Consider the following 20,567-nt stretch of genomic DNA (forward strand, 5'->3'; position numbering starts at 1 on the left):
CCTGGAGACCCGGGATCGAATCCCACGTCAGGCTCCCAGTGCATGGAGCCTGCTTCTCCCTCTGCCTGTGTCTCTGCCTCTCTCTCTCTCTCTCTCTCTCTCTGTGACTATCATAAATAAATAAAAATTAAAAAAAAAAGAAGTTTACTGTCAAGTATGAGAAAGACTATGAATGAGTAGTGCTGAAAGCAAACCTGCGTTTGGTACAGCAGGCACAGAGTTAAGTATGTTATCAAACCTACTAGAGAGAAAATATTTAATGGAAGAGCTGATTATATTATGGAAATAAGCCCAGATGCTCGCCTAGGCCACAGAAATAAAGAAGTTCAGATGGAGATTATGGCCATTTCAGGGCACACATTACCTACAGAGAGAGAAGCTCCTCAGCAACAGCTAATTATTATTAGGCAAAAATGGAAGCTCAGTGTTACCCTGTCTTCTAGCTTTCAAGAGGAATCTAGATTATTCTATTAAAAAAAATGTATAATTTAAAAATAGTGGACATTAATTTAAGCTGTTTTTGTCTACTGCATGGGCAAAAATCCCCAAAGAAGCACATAATCAGACCATGGGTCACATTTAAACCTTCCATTTCCAGTTTGAGGCTGACCAATGGGTGGGGAGTTGGGAGACAGCCTGCTTGGACAGGGCACAGTGGGCCTGGCACAGGGGCAGGTGGGCTGAGATCCTGCCTCCAGCTCAGCTCTCCAAGCCAGTGCTCCCTGACAACAGTGGTGCAACTGGGAGGAATGGGTGCTGTTTTCCTTTCCTATCTCTCTCTCTCTTTTTTCTTTTTTAATTTGGTCAAAGCCACTAAAGGATGTGTTTCCTTCATCAGTTTTCGTCTCTTAATAACAACAAAGTTGTAATAGACATAATGAAAACATCTAAAGTCATATAAATGCACTTTCAATTATCTGTAATTTCAGAGGCTCTCCCTCTCCAATATGCCGGATAGCATGTTTCCTTTAACAACTATGCATGTTTCAGTCCAGGAATAATAACAATTCATAATATTTTTTTGGAAGAAGGTAGATTATGCTCGTATATTTTCACTATTAAATTTGGGTGAGAGAGGAAAATGTATTTTTAAAATATAACACATGTACCTTTATATAAGAATCATCTATCTTTGGTATTATTCATATAAATCTTAGAAAGGTAATTTTTTTTTTTTGTCAAAATCTAAATTCCTATTTACAAACAATAGCGACCAACAATGGAAGGTGCCTTGGGGGCTGGGAGACTAAATGTCAAATTTAGCAGGACTGTGTAAGTGTTCTTCATTTATAAATAATACACCACAATATGGTAGCATGATATTTATCTAGCATTGCAGAGAAATTTGGTATTCTAGGAACGCAAATGTTTTTGATAGCTGGAGGTTACAACTTCATATGCCCCCAAGAAAGATGATGAGAAACTATCTAAGATCTATTACATAATTTATCTGCCTTCTTAAACAGACTAGACTAAAGCAAACAGACAAGTAAAGCAAAACCCTGGATTCTTTACGTTGTCCTCATGAATAGCACATGATGCTGTAGCGCAAGGGTGCCTTCTGTGGCTCTGTAGGAAATGGGGTTGCAGACCCACATGTGAAATGGCCTTTGATCTAGTCTGTGGCCTGGTGGTTCTCCTGGATCAGAGTCACCCATGGGAACACAGATTGGTGGGCTCCTTCCTCTACAGTTTCTTTTTCAGTAGGTTTGGGCTGGAGAACAAGGTTTTGAATTTGTAACATATTCCCAGGTGATGCTGCTGTTGCTGGTCCAGAAATCACATTTTAATCACCACTGGCTATTGGCCTTTTCCCCTTCCTTCCTCCCATCTTTTCTTCCTCCTTTCCTCCCTCCGTTTCTCCTTTTCCCCTTCCTCCCTCCTCTTTCCTCTCTCCCTCCTACCCTCTTTTCCTCCCTTCCTTCCTCCCTCCTTTCCTTCCTCCTTCCTTCCTTAATCCCTTCCTCCCTCCTTCCTTCTTCCTTCCTTTCCTCCCTTCCTCCCTCCCCTCCTTCCTTCCTTCCCTCTCTTCCTCCCTCCTTCCTTCCTTCATTCTGCCTTTTATTAAGTAGACTTCCTAATTTCCACTCCTTCACCTATGATTTATCCATGCATTCCATGTTTCTTACTTATAAAACACTTGCAGAAAAACCTAAGTCTCCTCTTCTTATTTTCAGACAATGATTATGCCTCTAGGCTTTGCCCTTTATTTCCAGCAATCACACAGTCAGTACGGGATGCAGAACCAGCATTGAGGGTTCTGGTCCTTAGTGATTCTGTCTTTAATGTTTGGACTTAACAGAACTCAGGACATCAAGGCATCAGTTATCATCAAGTACAGACAATTCCACAGACCCTTCTAACCCGCTGAAGTCCTTTCTCAGGCTTCCACCAATATTACTCTCATCTTGAGAAGGCAAATATGTTTTTTTCAATAATCCACATTACCAAGGAAGCACCCCTGCTGCCATCAATGTCTTCCTTCCTTGTATAAAGTGAGATGGAAAATGGTATTCACCAGAATAAGGTTTTTAAGCCCAGGCTTGCTGTCAAACTTTGATATTCTCTAACCATCACAACCTAGTCTTCCAAAAAAAAAAAAAAATTACCAATAACAACATAGAGAATGTCTCCTGCTTCTCTGAATATTAAAAAAAAAAAAAAAAAAGAATAAATGAGAAACATTCATTCTTCTTTCAAAGACTTGACATTTTAACTGCAAATATATATGGGTCCTGTGTAAGTGACACAGAAATTACCTTCACACATCAATTAAAAGCTCATAATGAGGGTGCCTGGGTGGCTCAGATGGTCAAGTATCTGGCTCTTGGTTTCAGCTCAGGTCATGATCTCAGAGTCGAGAGATTGAGCCCCGTGTCAGGCTCTGCACTGGGCATGGAGTCTGCTAAAGTTTCTCTCTCTCCTTCACCCTTCACCCCTCCTCCTCTCTAAAAAGAAGATCATAATGATACAAACAGCGATCACAGTCATTGTTATTATTTGTATAACAAAATTCTACCTGCCGTTTCCAAGTGTGTCATTAAATACCAGACTTTGCATCCACACGTTACCTTGTATGTCTATTAGCTAACAATCACAGTGCCTACATGGACATAATTAAGTACTCATAATTATCATAGCAGATAGGATGAAAAATCAAAGGCATAAGTCCTCAACAATTCTAGATAAATAAAATTTATATGGCACCAAAATACTCACATCATTGAGATCCTAAGGAGATAGGCAGCAGAAATGGTGGCATTTTTATTCCCTGCCAAACATTCAGATTTTGGGAGTATCAATTTATATGAGTATTTTTATCAATTTAGTCGGTTGCCTATAAAATGTGCAACAGCGTTTCTATCCTGTGAATTACTACAAAAGATAAATCAAATTTAAAAAATCTACACAGTAGAAGATATAAGCAAAACAAAACAAAACAAAACAACCCACCAAGATGGTATTAAAATGAAAGTCAGAAGTATAAAATAAGACAGAGGGGATAATCACAAGAGCAATATTAATTTGAATGCTTAGTCTGTGCCAGGAATTCTACTATGTTTTAAATCTACTATCTAAGTCTTCATATAATTTCGTAATATAGTTAGCAAACCGTGCCAATATTCAAATTTAGACTGTATTTGTTTCAAATATCTCATGAGAATAATTTAAATTATGTGTGACAATAAATATGAATAAGTGAAACCCTCCTTGGAAAAGGCAAAATATTTCAAACTGAGTAATTAGGAACAAACACAGGAGACACCCACATGACATTAAAAGACACACTTAAAAGAGCTCTACATACCAAACAGGATAGGATTAAGACATATAAAAGACATTAGAAATGAAATGGAGTATTAATAGACATAATGTAGAATTAGAAGACTACGTAGTTTCAAGACTATAATAAACTTGAATAGTAAAACTGAATTTAAAAAGGAAACCAAAAAAAGTTTGTATTTAAAACTCTTTGTGTGCATAAAGCAGAACTCCTATGTACCAGTAAACTTAATTTCACAGGATATTAGTGTTTTCATATCTGCATAGTGGCAAAATCCTACAGTCAGTAAAAAATTGTGAAAATCAGAACAAACAGTATAAACCTATATAGAGCATTAGAACACTAGAATATTAATAGTAGCTACCTATGGATATTAAAGTGATGTGTGATTTTTTTGTCTACTACTCTATGTTTTTTTTAAAGATTTTATTTATTTGAGAGAGAGAAACAGTGAGCATGAGGAGGGGGAGGAGTGGAGGGAGAGGGAGGAGCAGGCTCCCCGCTGAGCAGGGAACTGGATGCCAGGCTCCATCCCACGACCCTGGGATCATGACCTGAGCCAAAGGCAGGCGCTTAACTGACTGAGCCACCAGGCGCCCCTACTACTCTATTGTTTCAAATGTACCTGCGATTAATGCATATATGTGCTTTTATAATGACAAAACAGATATTACTTTAAAAGAAAGCAAATATAAATGTATACACATGTTCACATGTATTTGTGCATGAGTGTGTATGCATACGTACATGTATACCTACATGTTAAAGCATATTTTAAAACTCTAATACTGCAGTGGTCATTTATTCCCGGATTTTGCGTTTCATGAGGATGGTTAATGTCTTTTTTAAATATTAAAGAAATATCTAAAATAATCTAGATGCTTCCTTCTTATAAACCGTTTTGAATCTCATCTTCTATAAATGTTAGTTTGTGTTCCTTATTATCCTTCCAGTTTGTGAAAGCTATTGTGGGAAATTAATACTAATACATTTGCCCACTAGATACATAAAGAAATCCTGTACTTTTTTTTTCTTTTTTTGTCCTAAAATTACCTTCAAGCTTCAAGAGAGTTCTCTTAAACATAGTATTCTTGAATTTGTTGAACATGTCCCTGCTCCACTTACTAATATCCTTCATGGACATGAATCTGATTGTGTCTCTTGTTACCCATCATTTTTCTGAACTGAAAATTTCTCATCCGGTCTTATTATTTCAATCCTTTGATCATTTCCATTAACCTTTCAGGCTGTTCTAACTGTTTTATGGCCTTAATGGAATGCACGGAATCAAACTATAAACTCTACTCCAAGTATAAAAACATTATTATTTCTGTCCAAAGACTTAGCAAAATTACATAATATGGTCTTTTCAATTTTATCATGGTTACCTCTGGCATTTGGTTGACCTTTAGAATGGCTACTCTACACTGGACAGGCTTCAAGAAATAGTTGACATAGAGATTCAGATACCTTTTTTTTTTTTTTTTTTTTTCTAAACACAAGTAATAGGGAGAGAGTGATCTCTTTTGTCAACATAGTTTGGATTATACTTCCCCAAATACCTTACCTTGTATCTTCCACACCTGAAATTCACCCACTATCATCTGGCCTATTGACACAGCATTAGAAATGTTCTTGCAGGGCCCATCCATCTCACCAGTTTTGAACCCTTTCTGCAAACTTCCGGATCTGTCTCAGTACAGGCACACAGCCTACCTTCCTCCTCAGGCGCACATTCTTCCAGTTGCTATAACGGCAGCTATGGTGGATAAAGTTTTACTCCACTTTTGGCTCTGTCCAACCTCAAACTCTTGATACTAGTTCTGTATACCGGAGGGCAGTTTTAAGAACCTGAGCAAGTGCTACAGATGAGAAGATCATGTTCACCTGGATGCTACCAATTCCCACTTGGGCTTCCCCTCCTGTTCCCTAGCTTGACAATTCTTCCTTATGACCAAGCCCTTCCCTCATATTCCAATTTTAATAACAGATCTGTGTCTTTGAAAGTGGCCTGCTCACCCTACTTTTGTTTGGTTGGTTTGGTTTTTAAATAGAATGCTTTGCCTTGGGCAGCCCGGGTGGCTCAGTGAGTTAGCGCCTGCCTTAGGCCCAGGGCGTGATCCTGGACACCCGGGGTAGAGTCCCACATCAGGCTCCCTGCATGGAGCCTGCTTCTCCCTCTGCCTGTGTCTCTGCCTCTCTGTGTATCTCTCACGAATAAGGAAATAAAATCTTAAAAAAAGAAAAAAGAATGCTTTGCCTTACTCTTGCTTCCTTTGCTAACCGCCAGGTCAGCTTCCTTCTCCAAAAGCAGGGGTTGAGAATCACCTGGAAGCGTTATCAAGCTATAGCTTCCTGGCTCCAACCCTAGAGATTCTGATTCACTAGGCCAGGGCAAGGCCACCAAATCTGCATTGCTAACAGACTCACAAATGATGCCAATCCTGCAGGTGGACCTGGAGACCACACTTTCAGAATCACACAGCTTCCATGATTTCCATTAGTTTTTTGTTTGCCAGAGGCTTCACTTTATGATCCACCCACCCAGCCAGCTCCTCTGGGTTGTCATGATGGGCTTTCCTACATCTAAGGACTCTATTCCTTCCTCTGACCCCTGTATGGGGAAGGTAAACAATGCCAATTCTAATTCCGTTCCTGAAATGACAATGATGATGATGATGCCGACAATGACAATGAGCCTCAATTTCCTCATCTTCAAGGTGGAGATAAAAATAGTACCTCCTTTATAGATTTCTGAAACTATAAATAATGAGAAAGCACAGCACTTTGCATAATTCCTGGCACATCCTGGGTGCCCAATAAGTGTGGGTTATAAGGCCATCAATGCAGATGATAAGGGCAGCATATCATTAATTCAACAGACTGACTGATTAGTTTGGGGGGAACACAATAGTGAGCAAAACAGATAAGCATCCTGCCCTGGTGGAGACAGAAAGAGTGAATGAGGACACAGATAATAACAGGTTACAATAAGTACTATCAGGAAAAAAAAAGAAAAAAGAGCAGAGTAACTGGGAGAGGCTGATTTCATCAGAATGGACACGGCAAAGGCTGTAGGAATGTGGGATTCATAATTCGGTCTAAGTGAGGGGCAGCCAAATAAAGGGCTGGAGGAAGAGAATCCAAGACATGGGGAACTGCCCAAACAAATGATTTGAGACTGGAAATTGTTTGATTTGTCCAATGAAAAGGCAGCAGACTGCATCCATGGAACCTAATAAAGAGAAATAGAATGTGCTGAAATTAGAAAAGAAGTAAACACAAGCTGAAGCCCACAGAGGTTGGTAAGATGTGTTCAGGTTTTAGTTCGGTCTAAGAAAAAAAAAAAGACTTTGAGGGTTTTAATTTCTAAGAGGGGCATCCTACATTCTGACTAGCGTGTTAACAAGATCATTCTGGGTAAGAATGGGTTGCAGGGAGGCTACATTGGAAGAGAGACAGGAGGTTCTAGGTCTGATCTAAGCAGCAGGTGAGAGTAGCTGGATTTGGGGTAAGGGAAGTCAGGATGGGGAGGACTGGGTAAATTATTTTCCAGAAATACATTCTGGAAACAAATAAATAAATAAAAAATAAAAATAAATAAATAAATAAATTAATTAATTAATACATACATACATACATACATACATTCTGGAGGTTCAACTGTCACAGATTTAATGCAAGGTATAAGGAAAAGAGGGCTCAAAGCTAATGCCTGGGTTTGAAATATTGCAACACTGAGGCTATATTCATTAAATCAAACTTTCTTTGCTTATTTTGACAGGTTTAATATGCATTGTATATGTGAATGATAAATATTCCTTCTTATCCAAAGGCTAATTTAATTGTGAATACTTATTTTCTGGGTGATTTTCCTAATAACTTACAAAGTTGGCATTTTTTATAGTCTTTGGTAATGTGTAAATAATGGTGGCACACTTCTTGAGCTCCCTCCAGAAAGCTTGCAATATTTTTAGCTCAAATTATTTTTTTTAAATAATACTAGCTAATATTTATTTAATAGTTCCTATATACCAGACCCTGATTCACACCCAAATCACTTGACTATAGCCCACCCAAGCCAGCAAAATTCACTTATCTTCTCTCACTAATATCACTCGAATTCCCACTTCCACAGCTTGGGTTCAGCAGTCCTGTATGTTATGATGAATTGTACTGCCTGGCTTCCGTTCCATGGTTCTCAGCACTACCTCTAGCATGTTTCTTTATCACAGTTTCTTTCTCTTTGAGCTTCTCTGAAACAGCAGGAGACAGCAAGAACTGCGCATTTTACAACACAAGATCTGAACGAGATTTCCAGAGTTTGAGTAATCAAGGAGAACGCATGTTAATGTGCAGACACCTGTTGTTAATAATAGTAATGATGACAATGCCATTTACCAAGTGTCTGCTCTGTTCCAGGGACTGTCCTGGAGCTGCAGTGAATATGCACCATTTTGCTTATTCTAATCTCTGTAATGACTCTGCAGGCCACACATCACCAGCCCATTGCACCGTGTTAGAGATGGAGTGATGTGTTCATACCCACTCCTCAGTGGCACCCTCAAGCCTAAATCAGACTAGACTAGAGGAGCAGAAAGGGGAAGAAGATGGTAGGTAGAAGGGGGGAGTGTGGATGGAAGGAAAGATGAGAGTCACAATCACACAAATGGTTCCGCTTTTAGGTGAGGTACTATAAATTGTCTATACAATGTTCAGCCAAAAAAGAAGAAAAACAAGCAATTTGCAGTGGAAGTAAAAAATGAGAACTAACTTATTCCTCTGTTTACATGGAAGAGAGGGAAGAGGTAGAGAGGAGAAAAACTCACTCACTGATATCTTCTTCTGAGGCCAGAATTTCACTTATTATTATTTTATTATTGTTTTAAAAGCCAAACAAGAAAAATGCCCCTGCTGTGACTTTCCCTTCCTACATATATCTACATAATGACCCCGTGTCATCTTAATTCCCTAGGTATTTTGCAAGCTGAATTATCATTCCCAAGGAGAAACAGTATTACGTGCACAATCCCCACATCTATCTGGTTAACCATCCTTTAAAAATCGCACACACACACACTTCTCAATCCCTTAGCTCATTTGAAATTTCTTTTGTTTTCATGCACTGTAAATTGGTGATAAAGTGTTATTACTGAGCATTTGGCAGTTGGATTCGCTAACTACTTTTTGAATGTCAGTAAGAATATACCAAGGGAAAATTGAATTATATAATGTAATCACTTGGGCTAATTATTTTCTTTGCTGGTCCTCTAAAGAAGCAGTAGATGCAAACTCACAAACATCACATTTATTTTTCTTAGCAGGAGAGAAGCACTGGGCTGTGATTAAGGTGGCATCGTGTTGCTTCTTACAGAATGTGTAATGGTTCTGAACTGCAAGAACCAAAAAAAAAAAAAAAACCAACAAAAAACAAAAACAGGGATCCCTGGGTGGCGCGGCGGTTTGGCGCCTGCCTTTGGCCCAGGGCGCGATCCTGGAGACCCAGGATCGAATCCCACATCGGGCTCCTGGTGCATGGAGCCTGCTTCTCCCTCTGCCTGTGTCTCTGCCTCTCTCTCTCTCTCTGTGACTATCATAAGTAAATAAATAAAAAAAAAAACAACAACAAAAAAAACAAAAACAAAAAACAAAACAAACAAAATAAAAACAAAAAACCCCCACAAAAAAACAAAAAACCAGGTACACCTGTAATTGTAGTAAAAATCCACTTTTAATTGGGTAAGCAGATTCCATAGGAATGTCCACAGTAAGTGTCTATTACATATAAGCCAAAGTGGTAGAGCTTTACTGCTGATAGCAGGAAATTCTTCACCTGAAGCTCTCTTTCAGTATCCAAATATAAGGGAAAAAAAGTTTTCAACCTTAGAACCTTTTCTAATTGCACACAGCATTTCCCAAACATGAGCAGAAATTCTGAGAAGTCCCGTAGTATGTACCTGTTTAATTTAACATTGTTTCATCCAGAACTTTCCAAATGCAGGTAATGACAGATGATTATTCATTTTGTCTTGTTTTGTTTTGTTTTTTTTTTTTTCATTTTCTTTAGGAATACCCGTAAATGCATACAACTTGGGCGAACAAAAATGTTTAGCCTTCATCTTTACTAGATGTCTCACTTGATTGTACAATTCCTGCATCTTTAACTTTGTCCATTTAATTCACACCAAACTTATACCCAAAATGTATTTTGCAAGGAATATTGCTATTGCTATTTAGAGTAGCACAATTCCTATTACCATTGCATAGCAACAGCTTTTCTGAACAAGAATATGGGTAAAATGAGAAAGAACACTTGGAGTCTGAGGATTGTTTACAAAGATTTTTTTTTTTTTTTTTTTTTTTTTTTTTTGGTCACTAAAAGGACTTAATGAGACTTTTTTTTCACATACTGAAATTCAACATTCAGGATGTAAATCCAAATTCAATTCTGAGAGGAAAAAGCGGACATTTCCTACACATTTCTTAAATGCTTAATTAATGCCAACTAGTATGCAAGACACACATGACTAAGATACAAACCCCTCCCCCTTGAGAAACTGCCTAACCAACATGTTAAATGTTAATCGAGGAATTAGCAAGAAATTATGGAAGCACAAGAAAGGAGGAGGGGCTGCCTCATGGGTGCACATAATGTCAGATGCAATGATCAAAAAGCACTGTGCATATGTGACACAGCATTGGTTTAAAACAACAACAGAGCACATACAAAAGATCAGTCGTTGTGAACTCAAATGTTTTTGCCTGGATAGCCAGTGACCTCACGTTGCCCTCAGTACTTCCTCTGTGTGCATTCCACTTAGCTTGTTCCTATGAAGGTGGTATATCTCATCCCACACACATATGCCCATAAAAAGCCATTACAACTCAATAACAAAAAGACAAAGAACCCAATTTAAAATGGGCAAAGGCTCTGAAAAGACATTTCTTTAAGAAAGATATACAAATGGTGAATAAATCCATGAAAAGAATCTCAGCATCATTAGTCATTAGGGAAATGCAAATCAGGCCCACAATGAGATACCACTTCATACCCACGAGGCTAGTTAGAATTAAAAAAAAAAAAGTTACCTAATAACAAATATTGATGACGATATAAAGAAACAGAAATACTCAAGCATTGCTGGTAGGAATGTAAAATGGTATAGTCTCTCTGGACAACATCTGTTAATTCCTCAAATAATCGAACATAGAGTTACCATATGATTCGTGGTTCCACTCCTAGGTATATACTCAATATAACTGAAAACATAGGTCCACACAAAACCTTGTGCATAAATTTTTATACATAAAAAATTTTTTTATACATAATTATTAACAATAGACAAAAGTAGGGGGATCCCTGGGTGGCTCGGTGGTTTAGCGCCTGCTTTCGGCCCAAGGTATGATCCTGGAGACCCGGGATCGAGTCCCACATCGGGCTCCCCGCATGGAGCCTGCATCTCCCTCTGCCTGTGTCTCTGCTTCTCTCTCTCTGTGTCTCTCATGAATAAATAAATAAACTCTTTTTTAAAAAAATACACAAAAGTAGAGACAATCCTATGCCTATCAACTAATGAATAAATAAAATGTGGCATATCTTTACAATGGAATATGGTCTGGCTATAAGAAGAAATGAACTACTGATATAAAGTATAGTAAGACTGAACCCTGAAAACATTATACTGAGCTAAAGAAACCAGTCACAAAACACAACATACTCTATGACTCCATTTTTGCAAACTGTCCATAATAGAGAAATCTACAGAGACAGAAAGTAGACAGGTAGTTGCTTAGGGCTGTTGTACGGTAGAGGGAACAGAGAGAATAAGAGGATGAGGGAATGATAGTTAAAGGGCACAAGTGCTCTAAAATTCAATGTGGTCAGATATGCTTGCAAACATCTGTGATTGCACCGAAACCAGTCAATTGTAGCAATTTAAATGTGAAGTTGTCCTGTATGTGAATTATAGTGAATTGTATCTCAAAGCTATTTTATAGCATTAGGCAAGAAACTCATTGCATTTTCAATACACAGAGCTTGAATAAGTGATAAATAAATCAACAAATGTATATTTAGAACTCCAAATGCTTTACTTGAATAGAATCTGCCATTTAAAGACATGTTTTCAAGTGGGTGATTTTTGCCCTTAGGCACACTGCCACAGTGGTGGAAGGAGCCTCGGTCTTATGGTCCAAATTTCAGGAATATGAATACAAGTATGCTCTGGTGGTTTCGTGCTCAAATATACTAGGTCATATTAAAGATAAGTCCACACCCTACTATGTAAAACAATCACTAAAATGATTATATCTAGATATATTAAATAATAAGTCAGCAATAAAAGTCCTTAGAAAGCATAGGAAGAAATGTGCTTTGCTCCTTGGCCTTTCGAAATTAGCAAGCACAACGGATGCTAGCTCTTGCTAACTTTAATTAAAACACTCCTGTATAATTTAGTTTGAGTCCTGTAACAGTCAAACTCCTTCTGGGATAATGTGTGCCTCTGGTACTTCAGGACAACTTTGGCATAGAACGCCCTTTTGGGCAACTTTCCACAACTGTCAGCAGTTCTCCTCCTTCTAAACCACAGATGGTCAATTCACCTTGCTGAGACTGTTAGGGCTAATTAAAATCATAGCCTTAGATTGCCTTTTTAATGCTCTGAATTAGTGCAGAGCCTCTGCTTTTCCCTCTTGAGCCTCTACTTCCTTCCTCATCTTTCTGAGAGAAGAGGACAAAATCAGATCCATAGCCATCTCAAGGATAAATGCAAAAAAAAAAATTAAAATTAAAATTAAAAAAACCTGTTCAAATTGTTTTCTCTAATGAAAGAGGAAAGGAGACTAAAGATCATCATAGTAGGCCTTTAAATAAATATCTGTGTAATGAGTAAATAAATCCTGTCACAAATTCAACTAGCATTTGCACAGACAGTATAACTGCCATTGTCATACCAAATTATTTTACTCTAATAGCATGAACATACCACCTTTCTTCTTCTGATACATATGTGCATTCAATAGAATCTCCTAAACATCATTTGGTATAGAACTTTTGCATACTCATACAAGGGCTGTGATTTCAGGTGAAAAAGTAATTACAATAAAAAATCACCACAGTTATAGGAAGGAACAGCAAATAGACAACCTTGATTTTTTAAATTTAATTCTGTCTTATGTTATGCATTTTTTATCATATATTTGGTATCATATTCCTACATAAAAAAACAAAAAAACAAAACTCTTAACTGATTTTATTATGATCCATTTGGTAATTACCCTGTGAAAGATAATCAATATAAACTTACCTAAGGCATTGCTTTTAGGTAATGACCATTAAATGCGTATGGGTGAAGAGGTTACTGCTTATAAAGGCCAATTATAGATAGACATGAAAATTAGGGACCGCTACTTGGGGAGAAGCAGCGATGTAGTAAATTTAGAACTCCACTCAAACAAAGAAGTATATATTGTAATAGATGTGTTAAATATTATCTTTATTAACATATTTTATGATAACTATTTTCCATTTATAGCTAAGAACCTAAGTCAAAAACCCAACATGGGTGATCCAATAGCAAATTCATAAAGGAGGCAACCGAACACCTTAATGGAGGTGAATGTGCCAGTTACTCTCCAAACACATGGATGGGTCAGTTCCCTACTTGATCAGTTACACATGCTCAGAAAGTAGCAACACATCAAATATGTTTCAGAAAAAAAAATAATTAAAAAATAAAGCATATATAAAAAATAAAAGGACACAAAACCATATCGGTTTTTAATTATCATATTTCCTTCCATTACTAGACACATCTGAGAGTTGATGGAGTGAGAACATCTGCATGCTTGTTGTAGTAAATTGAATTCATAGAGCATATCTAAGAATTGAATTAAAAAAAAACAAAAAGATTTTCTTCAGTTAATGATATATTTATTATTAAAGTTGGGATAGATCATTCAAAATTATAGGCTCTAAAATGTTAGTACCTTATACTTATAAATTACTAAATAAAAAGATGATGATGTTAAAGAAAAAAATAAACAAGGGGACATTCAGATCTTGGAACTACATATAACCTAGTACATAAACAGAGAAATGGCTTTTGATTCATTGCACTTATAAGAACGACATTTTTTTCACACTCTTGGAAATTTGAGATTGTCATTACCAACAATATGTAAGAAATGTTGGTAATATACTTCTTTGTTGTGGCTTATGCCTCTATAAAAGTAATCAGCATCTTTTCAACAATATAATACACAGTAGAGTTCCTCTTTCTGTGGAAATACTCATCTGCTCCAGCTGCTCTAACAAAATATCACCACAGATTCAGTGGCTTAGACCCCATCAACTCATTTTCTCACAGTTCTGGAGTCTGAAGTTTCAGATAAAGGTGGCAGCAGGGTTGATTTCTGGTGCGACATCTCTCCTTGGCTTGGAGATGGTGCCTTTCTCTCTGTCCCCACATACTCCATTTTCTATGTGTTTGTGCTGAGAGAGAAAAATGCTCTGATGCCTCTTCTTCTTCTTAAAAAGACGCCATTCCTATTAGCTTACGGCCTCATTCTTAGGATTTCATTTAATTTTAATTACCTCCTTAATTAAAGGTCCTATCTCCAAATAGAGTCACATTGATGATTAAGGCTTCAACATATGAATTTGGGGGAAAACAATTCGGTCCATAACAATGTTCTACAAAAATACAAGTCTCCATAAAAAGCTTATAAAATATTTTGATAGAAAGCTAGATAATTTATATGCAATGCACATACAACTGTATTTTTTACGTTTAAAACACAGATGAGCCAGAGAACAAGCCAAGGCTTTGAGTGACCAAGATGAAAAGACGTGGTATCTGGTTTTTCTCACAATCTAGCTGGGCCAAAAGATGGATAGCAGACTATAGGGACCGGAGGAAGCTTAAAAAATATAAAATGCTTTACAAATTTGGACGCCATCCTTGTGCCACAAACCTAATATTTTTCTGTTTTTCTTGAGATTACTGACCAATTTAGTTTCTCTGTGTTATTAGAACATCATTATATAATTCTTCCAGGACTCATGAGAATTATGTGGGGACCAGTTGTTGCTTTGTACATGTTACAGGTGAGTAAAACTGGGTATGGAGAGGGTACACAGGATGTTTTAATATTTATGGCATTTTGTTGTTTCATTCTTGCTTAATTTTTACAACTCTGCTTTAGGCTTCTGCCGAGTTCTAGAAGAACATCTTATATTTCTTTACTTCCCACAGCACCCAAAGCCATGCCTCCTATTCTGAAGCCTTCTCTCCCAAATTTCACACCTAAGCAATCATCAAGCCCTATGAGGAAGTAATTATCATTCTTTACAAGTGAAGGGATTGAGGACTGGTGAGTTAAATAACTGGCCAAGATGAAACAGCTATAAGCCACAACCCAAAAACCAACCCATGTTTTTCCATTGCCCTTAAAAAGTCAATCAGAGAAGGACAAACATTATATGGTCTCATTCATTTGGGGAATATAAAAAATAGTGAAAGGCAATAAAGGGGAAAGGAGAGAAAATGAGTGGGAAATATCAGAGAGGGAGACAGAACATGAGAGACGCCTAACTCTGGGAAACGAACTAGGGGTGGTAGAAAGGGAGGTGGGTGGGTGGGGGGTGGGGGTGACTGGGTGACGGGCACTGAGGGGGGCACTTGATGGGATGAGCACTGGGTGTTATTCTATATGTTGGCAAATTGAACACCAATAAAAAATAAATTTATTTTTTTAAAAAAGATAAAAATCTAACCACATTAGCAAACCATTCAGGATCTGTACCACTTTTCCAGTCCCCTACCAGACTCTCATTGGCCCCACACTCTTCAGTCACATCAGATCATATCCTTTTCCCCATTCCTTGCTTATCAAATATTTTGTTAAAGTATGCATTTCTGGGATGCCTGGATGGCACTATGGTTGGGTGTCTGACTTCAGCTCAGGGTGTGATCCCTGGTCTGGGGATGGAGTCCTGCATGGGCTCCCCCCGGGGAGCCTGCTTCTCCCTCTGCCTGTGTCTCTACTTCTCTTTCTGTGTCTCTCATGAATAAATAAATAAAATCTTTAAAAATTAAAAGAAAATAAAATAAAGTATGCATTTCTGCATTGATTCAAACATCAGATCAATCTAGACCTAAGGCAGTAGCAAATCTCTTGGATGTTTATTAGGGTGATTATAATTCTTGTGCCAAAAAGCTGGTTATTTGGAAAGTAATAATGGATAGAATACCATTCTTTACTTCTTTTTTAAAAAGCAGAGTTCAAAAAAATAACCATGGCACTGGTGATTTAGACAGCATATAAGCTGGCAACAGTATTCAGAAAACCTCCCTCTGCAACCTCCTTTTCAGCACTTCTCCTGCCACCACTTCTTTAGGTTCTGTCTTTTATGAGAGAGAGACTATCAGCCCTTCATATCTTCACAGAGTCCACGTTAACATGCAAAATGGAGGGGGGAATAAAGGAACTTACTCTAAATTGATTAGGGCAATTGATTTTTGAATTTGTAATTACACTACAAGCCCATTGAAGCCAGACTTCAAACTTTTTGTAGCTTTCTCAGAACCTAGTGCAATACATGTACTCAAAATACATCCACCAGTACTGTATTATTGAATATTCTAATAGATCAGAAACATTAACATAAATGGCTATTATTAAGAACACATCTATTACTAATTTAAATTTCACATACCTTAGACAAGTTGTCCTTAATCTTGTCTATTACAGATTTCCCCAAGAAGTTTAATTATTATGGAACTTTTAAAATTCATTTTATAGTGTAAATGCTTTAAACGATATTTAATGTTTATTAACTCAGAAACTCTTGAGGAAGACCACATAATTTCTCTTGTTGTATATAAAATGATATCATACTTGAAAAGTCTATTAGTTCATGCAGGTTCACATTCAAAGCCAGTTCAAGTACAAAAAAGGACCATTGACTTGAAAGGCAAAACAAAAGTCTGATAAAATGCATGATTAAAGCTTGTAAACACAACTTAGGATTTCTTTTTTTTTTTTTTTTTAATTTTTATTTATTTATGATAGTAACAGAGAGACAGAGAGAGAGAGAGAGGCAGAGACACAGGCAGAGGGAGAAGCAGGCTCCATGCACCGGGAGCCCGACGTGGGATTCGATCCCGGGTCTCCAGGATCGCGCCCTGGGCCAAAGGCAGGCGCCAAACCGCTGCGCCACCCAGGGTTCCCACAACTTGGGATTTCTTGTGGGATTTTTATCTTATGAAGAATTTACACTATGGTAAAATTCTTAAAGCTAATGAAACCTAATGAATAACACTGCTAATGAAGCTCTTTGCATCTTTTACTTAAAAAAAGTAATAAATTATATTTTCCATATAAACTCAGCCCTGCAAGTTGAGCTCAGCTCTATAACAGAATAGCCAAATACTGTATCAAAGATTTTATTATATCAGGGGAATCCCTGGGTGGCTCAGGGGGTTAGCCCCTGCCTCCAGCCCAGGGTATGATCCTGGAGTCCCGGGATCGAGTCCCACATCGGGCTCCCTGCATGGGGCCTGCTTCTCCCTCTGCCTGTGTCTCTGCCTCTCTCTGTGTGTCTCTCATGAATAAATAAATAAAATCTTAAAAAAAAAAGATTTTATTATATCAACATTCATTTTAAAGCCTGAGTAGAATAGTTAAAACAGTATTTTGATCATTTCCTGAATTAAATCATATACCTTCTATAATAGTTATAGATCATACTAGGTCTGTGGAAGATCTTTAAAATGTATACCCAGTTACCAAGAGAATTTTTTAAAAGAAGACCCAAAACTCTACTTAGTTTTTTAAATTAATATTGCTTCTAATTTACACATTGAACATGTAATCTGCAATGAAATTTTTGGAAATAGAGTGATGCGTTTAGAATAAAAATGTGAGTCTAACAGCAACAAAGCCAGCATCCATAAAGAAAAATACTTGACACCTTATAGAAAATGTAAAATAAAAATGAAAAACAGAAACATCAAAATGCATACAGACAGAGCCTACACAGTATAGTTACTATTCTTCCTACATTAAGAGTTCCTGCAAATCAATAAAATAAAGATGGATATTTTAATAAATGTATAAAGGTCAAAAAGATTGATGGCTAACTCACAAACTAGTACATGCAAATGTCCAGTAAAACCATGAAAAAGAAACCCAAATTTAATAAGGATGCAAATTAGAACAAAGAGATTCCATTTTATAAAATTGTTAGGCAGGCAAATATTGGTAGGAATGTATTCTTTTTTAAATTCATTTATTATAGAGAGATAAAGGTAGAGAACAAGCAGAGCAGAGAGGCCGAGAGAGAGAAAGAGAGAGAGAGAGAGAGAGAGAGAGACGGAGAGAGCCGCAGGCTCCCCACTGAGCAGGGAGCCCAAGGCAGGGCTGGATCCCAAGACTCTGGGATCATGACCTGAGCCGAAGGCAGACGTGTAACCCACTGAGCCACCCGAGGAATCTGAGAGAAATGTGTTCTTTTGAAGATAGGCAATTCTTGCACTGCTGGTGTGAGTATGAACACTTCTGTGACACTTTTCCTTAGCATATAAGCAAATAAATAGCAAATATACAGAATAATCATTTCAGTGCTATTGTTGTGTGTGTGTGTGTGTGTGTTTAACAGAACTTGGAAACAAGGCAATGCTCAACAATAAAGAACTGGAGAACATACTGATGTGCACGGGAACACACAGAAGATGCTACGAATCAGTGTGTGCATATATGTATGCATGTACCTATATTTCTTCGCTGTTCTTTATTCTCAGAAATCATAATTTATATACAATTGGCTTAGATATCAATGAAGCATCATGTGTCCAAATATTATGAATTAATTTGATATGAAGTTTGACCTCATATATTAGCGATTAGAAGTTTACTTATGATCGCTAAAAATTCCAGGTAATTCTATAACTGCATTTACCTTATGATCAGTACTATACAATACAACATGATTTCTGTATAGCTAATCTGTGTTGCTGTACTTTGGTACAACAAATGTAAAAGTTCTTTGTTTCACTAACAACTTCCATATAAAATGATTATACTAAATTGCTGCCATTTTAAAGACAAGCTATTTTAGCTAGAATAATTCTACCTCTAAAACCAAAAAAAAAAAAAAAAATTAAAGTCCTTTGCCTATTCTAAGCTTAATATTTATGGTTTGATCAAAGAACAAACAACTCCATTGTCTCATCCCTTACATATATCATTGCCCTATCTGAAGATTAAAGCATTTTCTGAATAAACTTGAAAACCAAAAAGTAAAATGGACAGCATAGTAATATTATGGTAGAGGTTAACAGATATAATCAGCGTACCATACCTCTTCATTTCTGTAGAATAACTTTTAAAGAGACTATGATTTTTCCTGTACTCTTTACAAGGTAAAAATATATATATATATATATATATATATATATATATATATATATATATATTCCAGAAGGAAAAATCCTAAGACCGGGAAACATTTTTTGTTGTAGTTGCTGTTATAGGAAAAAGCAATTCAAATGGTAAAGCACCTTCTCCAAATGACATGATTCAAATGAAACTGACTGAAAAAAAATATCTGGAGTAAAAGATAAATGATGTGTACCTCCCACATACAACAATTATGAACTTGCAATGATGCACAGTGACCCTGCCTTTCTGAATAATATGTACCATCCAAGCCCCTTAAATTTTTAAAATTAGATTCTTTCTACACAAGTTTTCCTTAGATGTATTCGATTATAATGGTTCACCTTCAACATAGCATATACAGCATTTCCATATTAAGAAAACAATCTCACCAAGACATTTGAACTTAGTGTCAGGAACCCTATCTGTCATCTCAAATGATACCTGACTTTTCCATTCAAGTGTATACCCTTTATGCAATTTCTCTCATTTATTCCTTCATTTATTTTCCCCAGATAAAATATTTGGGAATCTCTCATTTGTTATTTAATTCATTGGCTGTTTAACACATTTGTTAAATAATAATTTTTCATAGGTTTCAGTTGTATCACTGGAATAATTAGCCTTAAGAGTGATGCGTCTGAAGTTTAGTCAACAAGCAAGTATTCAAACACTGCATTTAACCCCTACACAATGAATCAAAGGAGAGCAAGGACATGTATGGAATATTGGGAGTTTGCAACTTCATACTAATAAACACAGGAAGCAATTCAGGGATAAGCCTTTAGAGTGTCATGGTGATGTATTTTGGAAAAAGGACAGTGTAAATTAATCTCATGCCATTGACTTACCCAAGACCGTGAGCTCTGCAGAGGCACTAATATTCTCATTTTTATATGTAACAACACAGGTGTAAGTTCCACTATCATCATCCGTCACATTGGAGATAAGCAAGTTGCTTCCACCCAATAAGGAATACTTTTTGGACCTGTGAGGCACAGACATATAAAATTAGAGAGTAGATAAATGTACAAATACATATTTATATACCAGGCAAGGTACTTAGAGGTTCAAATAAACTCTACGGAAGATCAAATGATAGCATTAGAATTAGAAACTATTTTATGAGGCCTTGATAACACAACATTTATTGATCAAAAATTCATTTGAGGTAAACCACTCCCACTGGAAGATTATGGGCAGTGATCAAAGAAATTAAATAGATTAAACTTGGAACCAAGCTTAATACTGAAAAGAAATTTACAGATAATCTGGTGCAATTCTCTCATTTTGGATTTGAGGACCATGAGGTCCAGAGAAGTGATTCCCCACAGTGAGA

At 36.9% G+C, this 20,567-nt stretch overlaps 1 protein-coding gene across 7 annotated transcripts in view; it reads right to left on the bottom strand.

Moving 5' to 3' along the window:
* DCC (DCC netrin 1 receptor) overlaps nt 1-20,567 on the bottom strand; it is a 1,086,838-nt gene that overhangs the window by 549,719 nt on the left and 516,552 nt on the right. For all 7 annotated transcript variants that reach the window (XM_072822920.1, XM_072822912.1, XM_072822902.1 and 4 more), the window contains one exon: nt 20,080-20,216. In XM_072822920.1, coding sequence (XP_072679021.1) covers nt 20,080-20,216 — 137 coding nt within the window. The remainder of the gene's footprint in view (nt 1-20,079; nt 20,217-20,567) is intronic.

This window comes from Canis lupus, chromosome 1 (genome assembly GCF_048164855.1).
Source record: "Canis lupus baileyi chromosome 1, mCanLup2.hap1, whole genome shotgun sequence".
In the NCBI taxonomy this organism is placed as follows: Eukaryota; Metazoa; Chordata; class Mammalia; order Carnivora; family Canidae; genus Canis; species Canis lupus.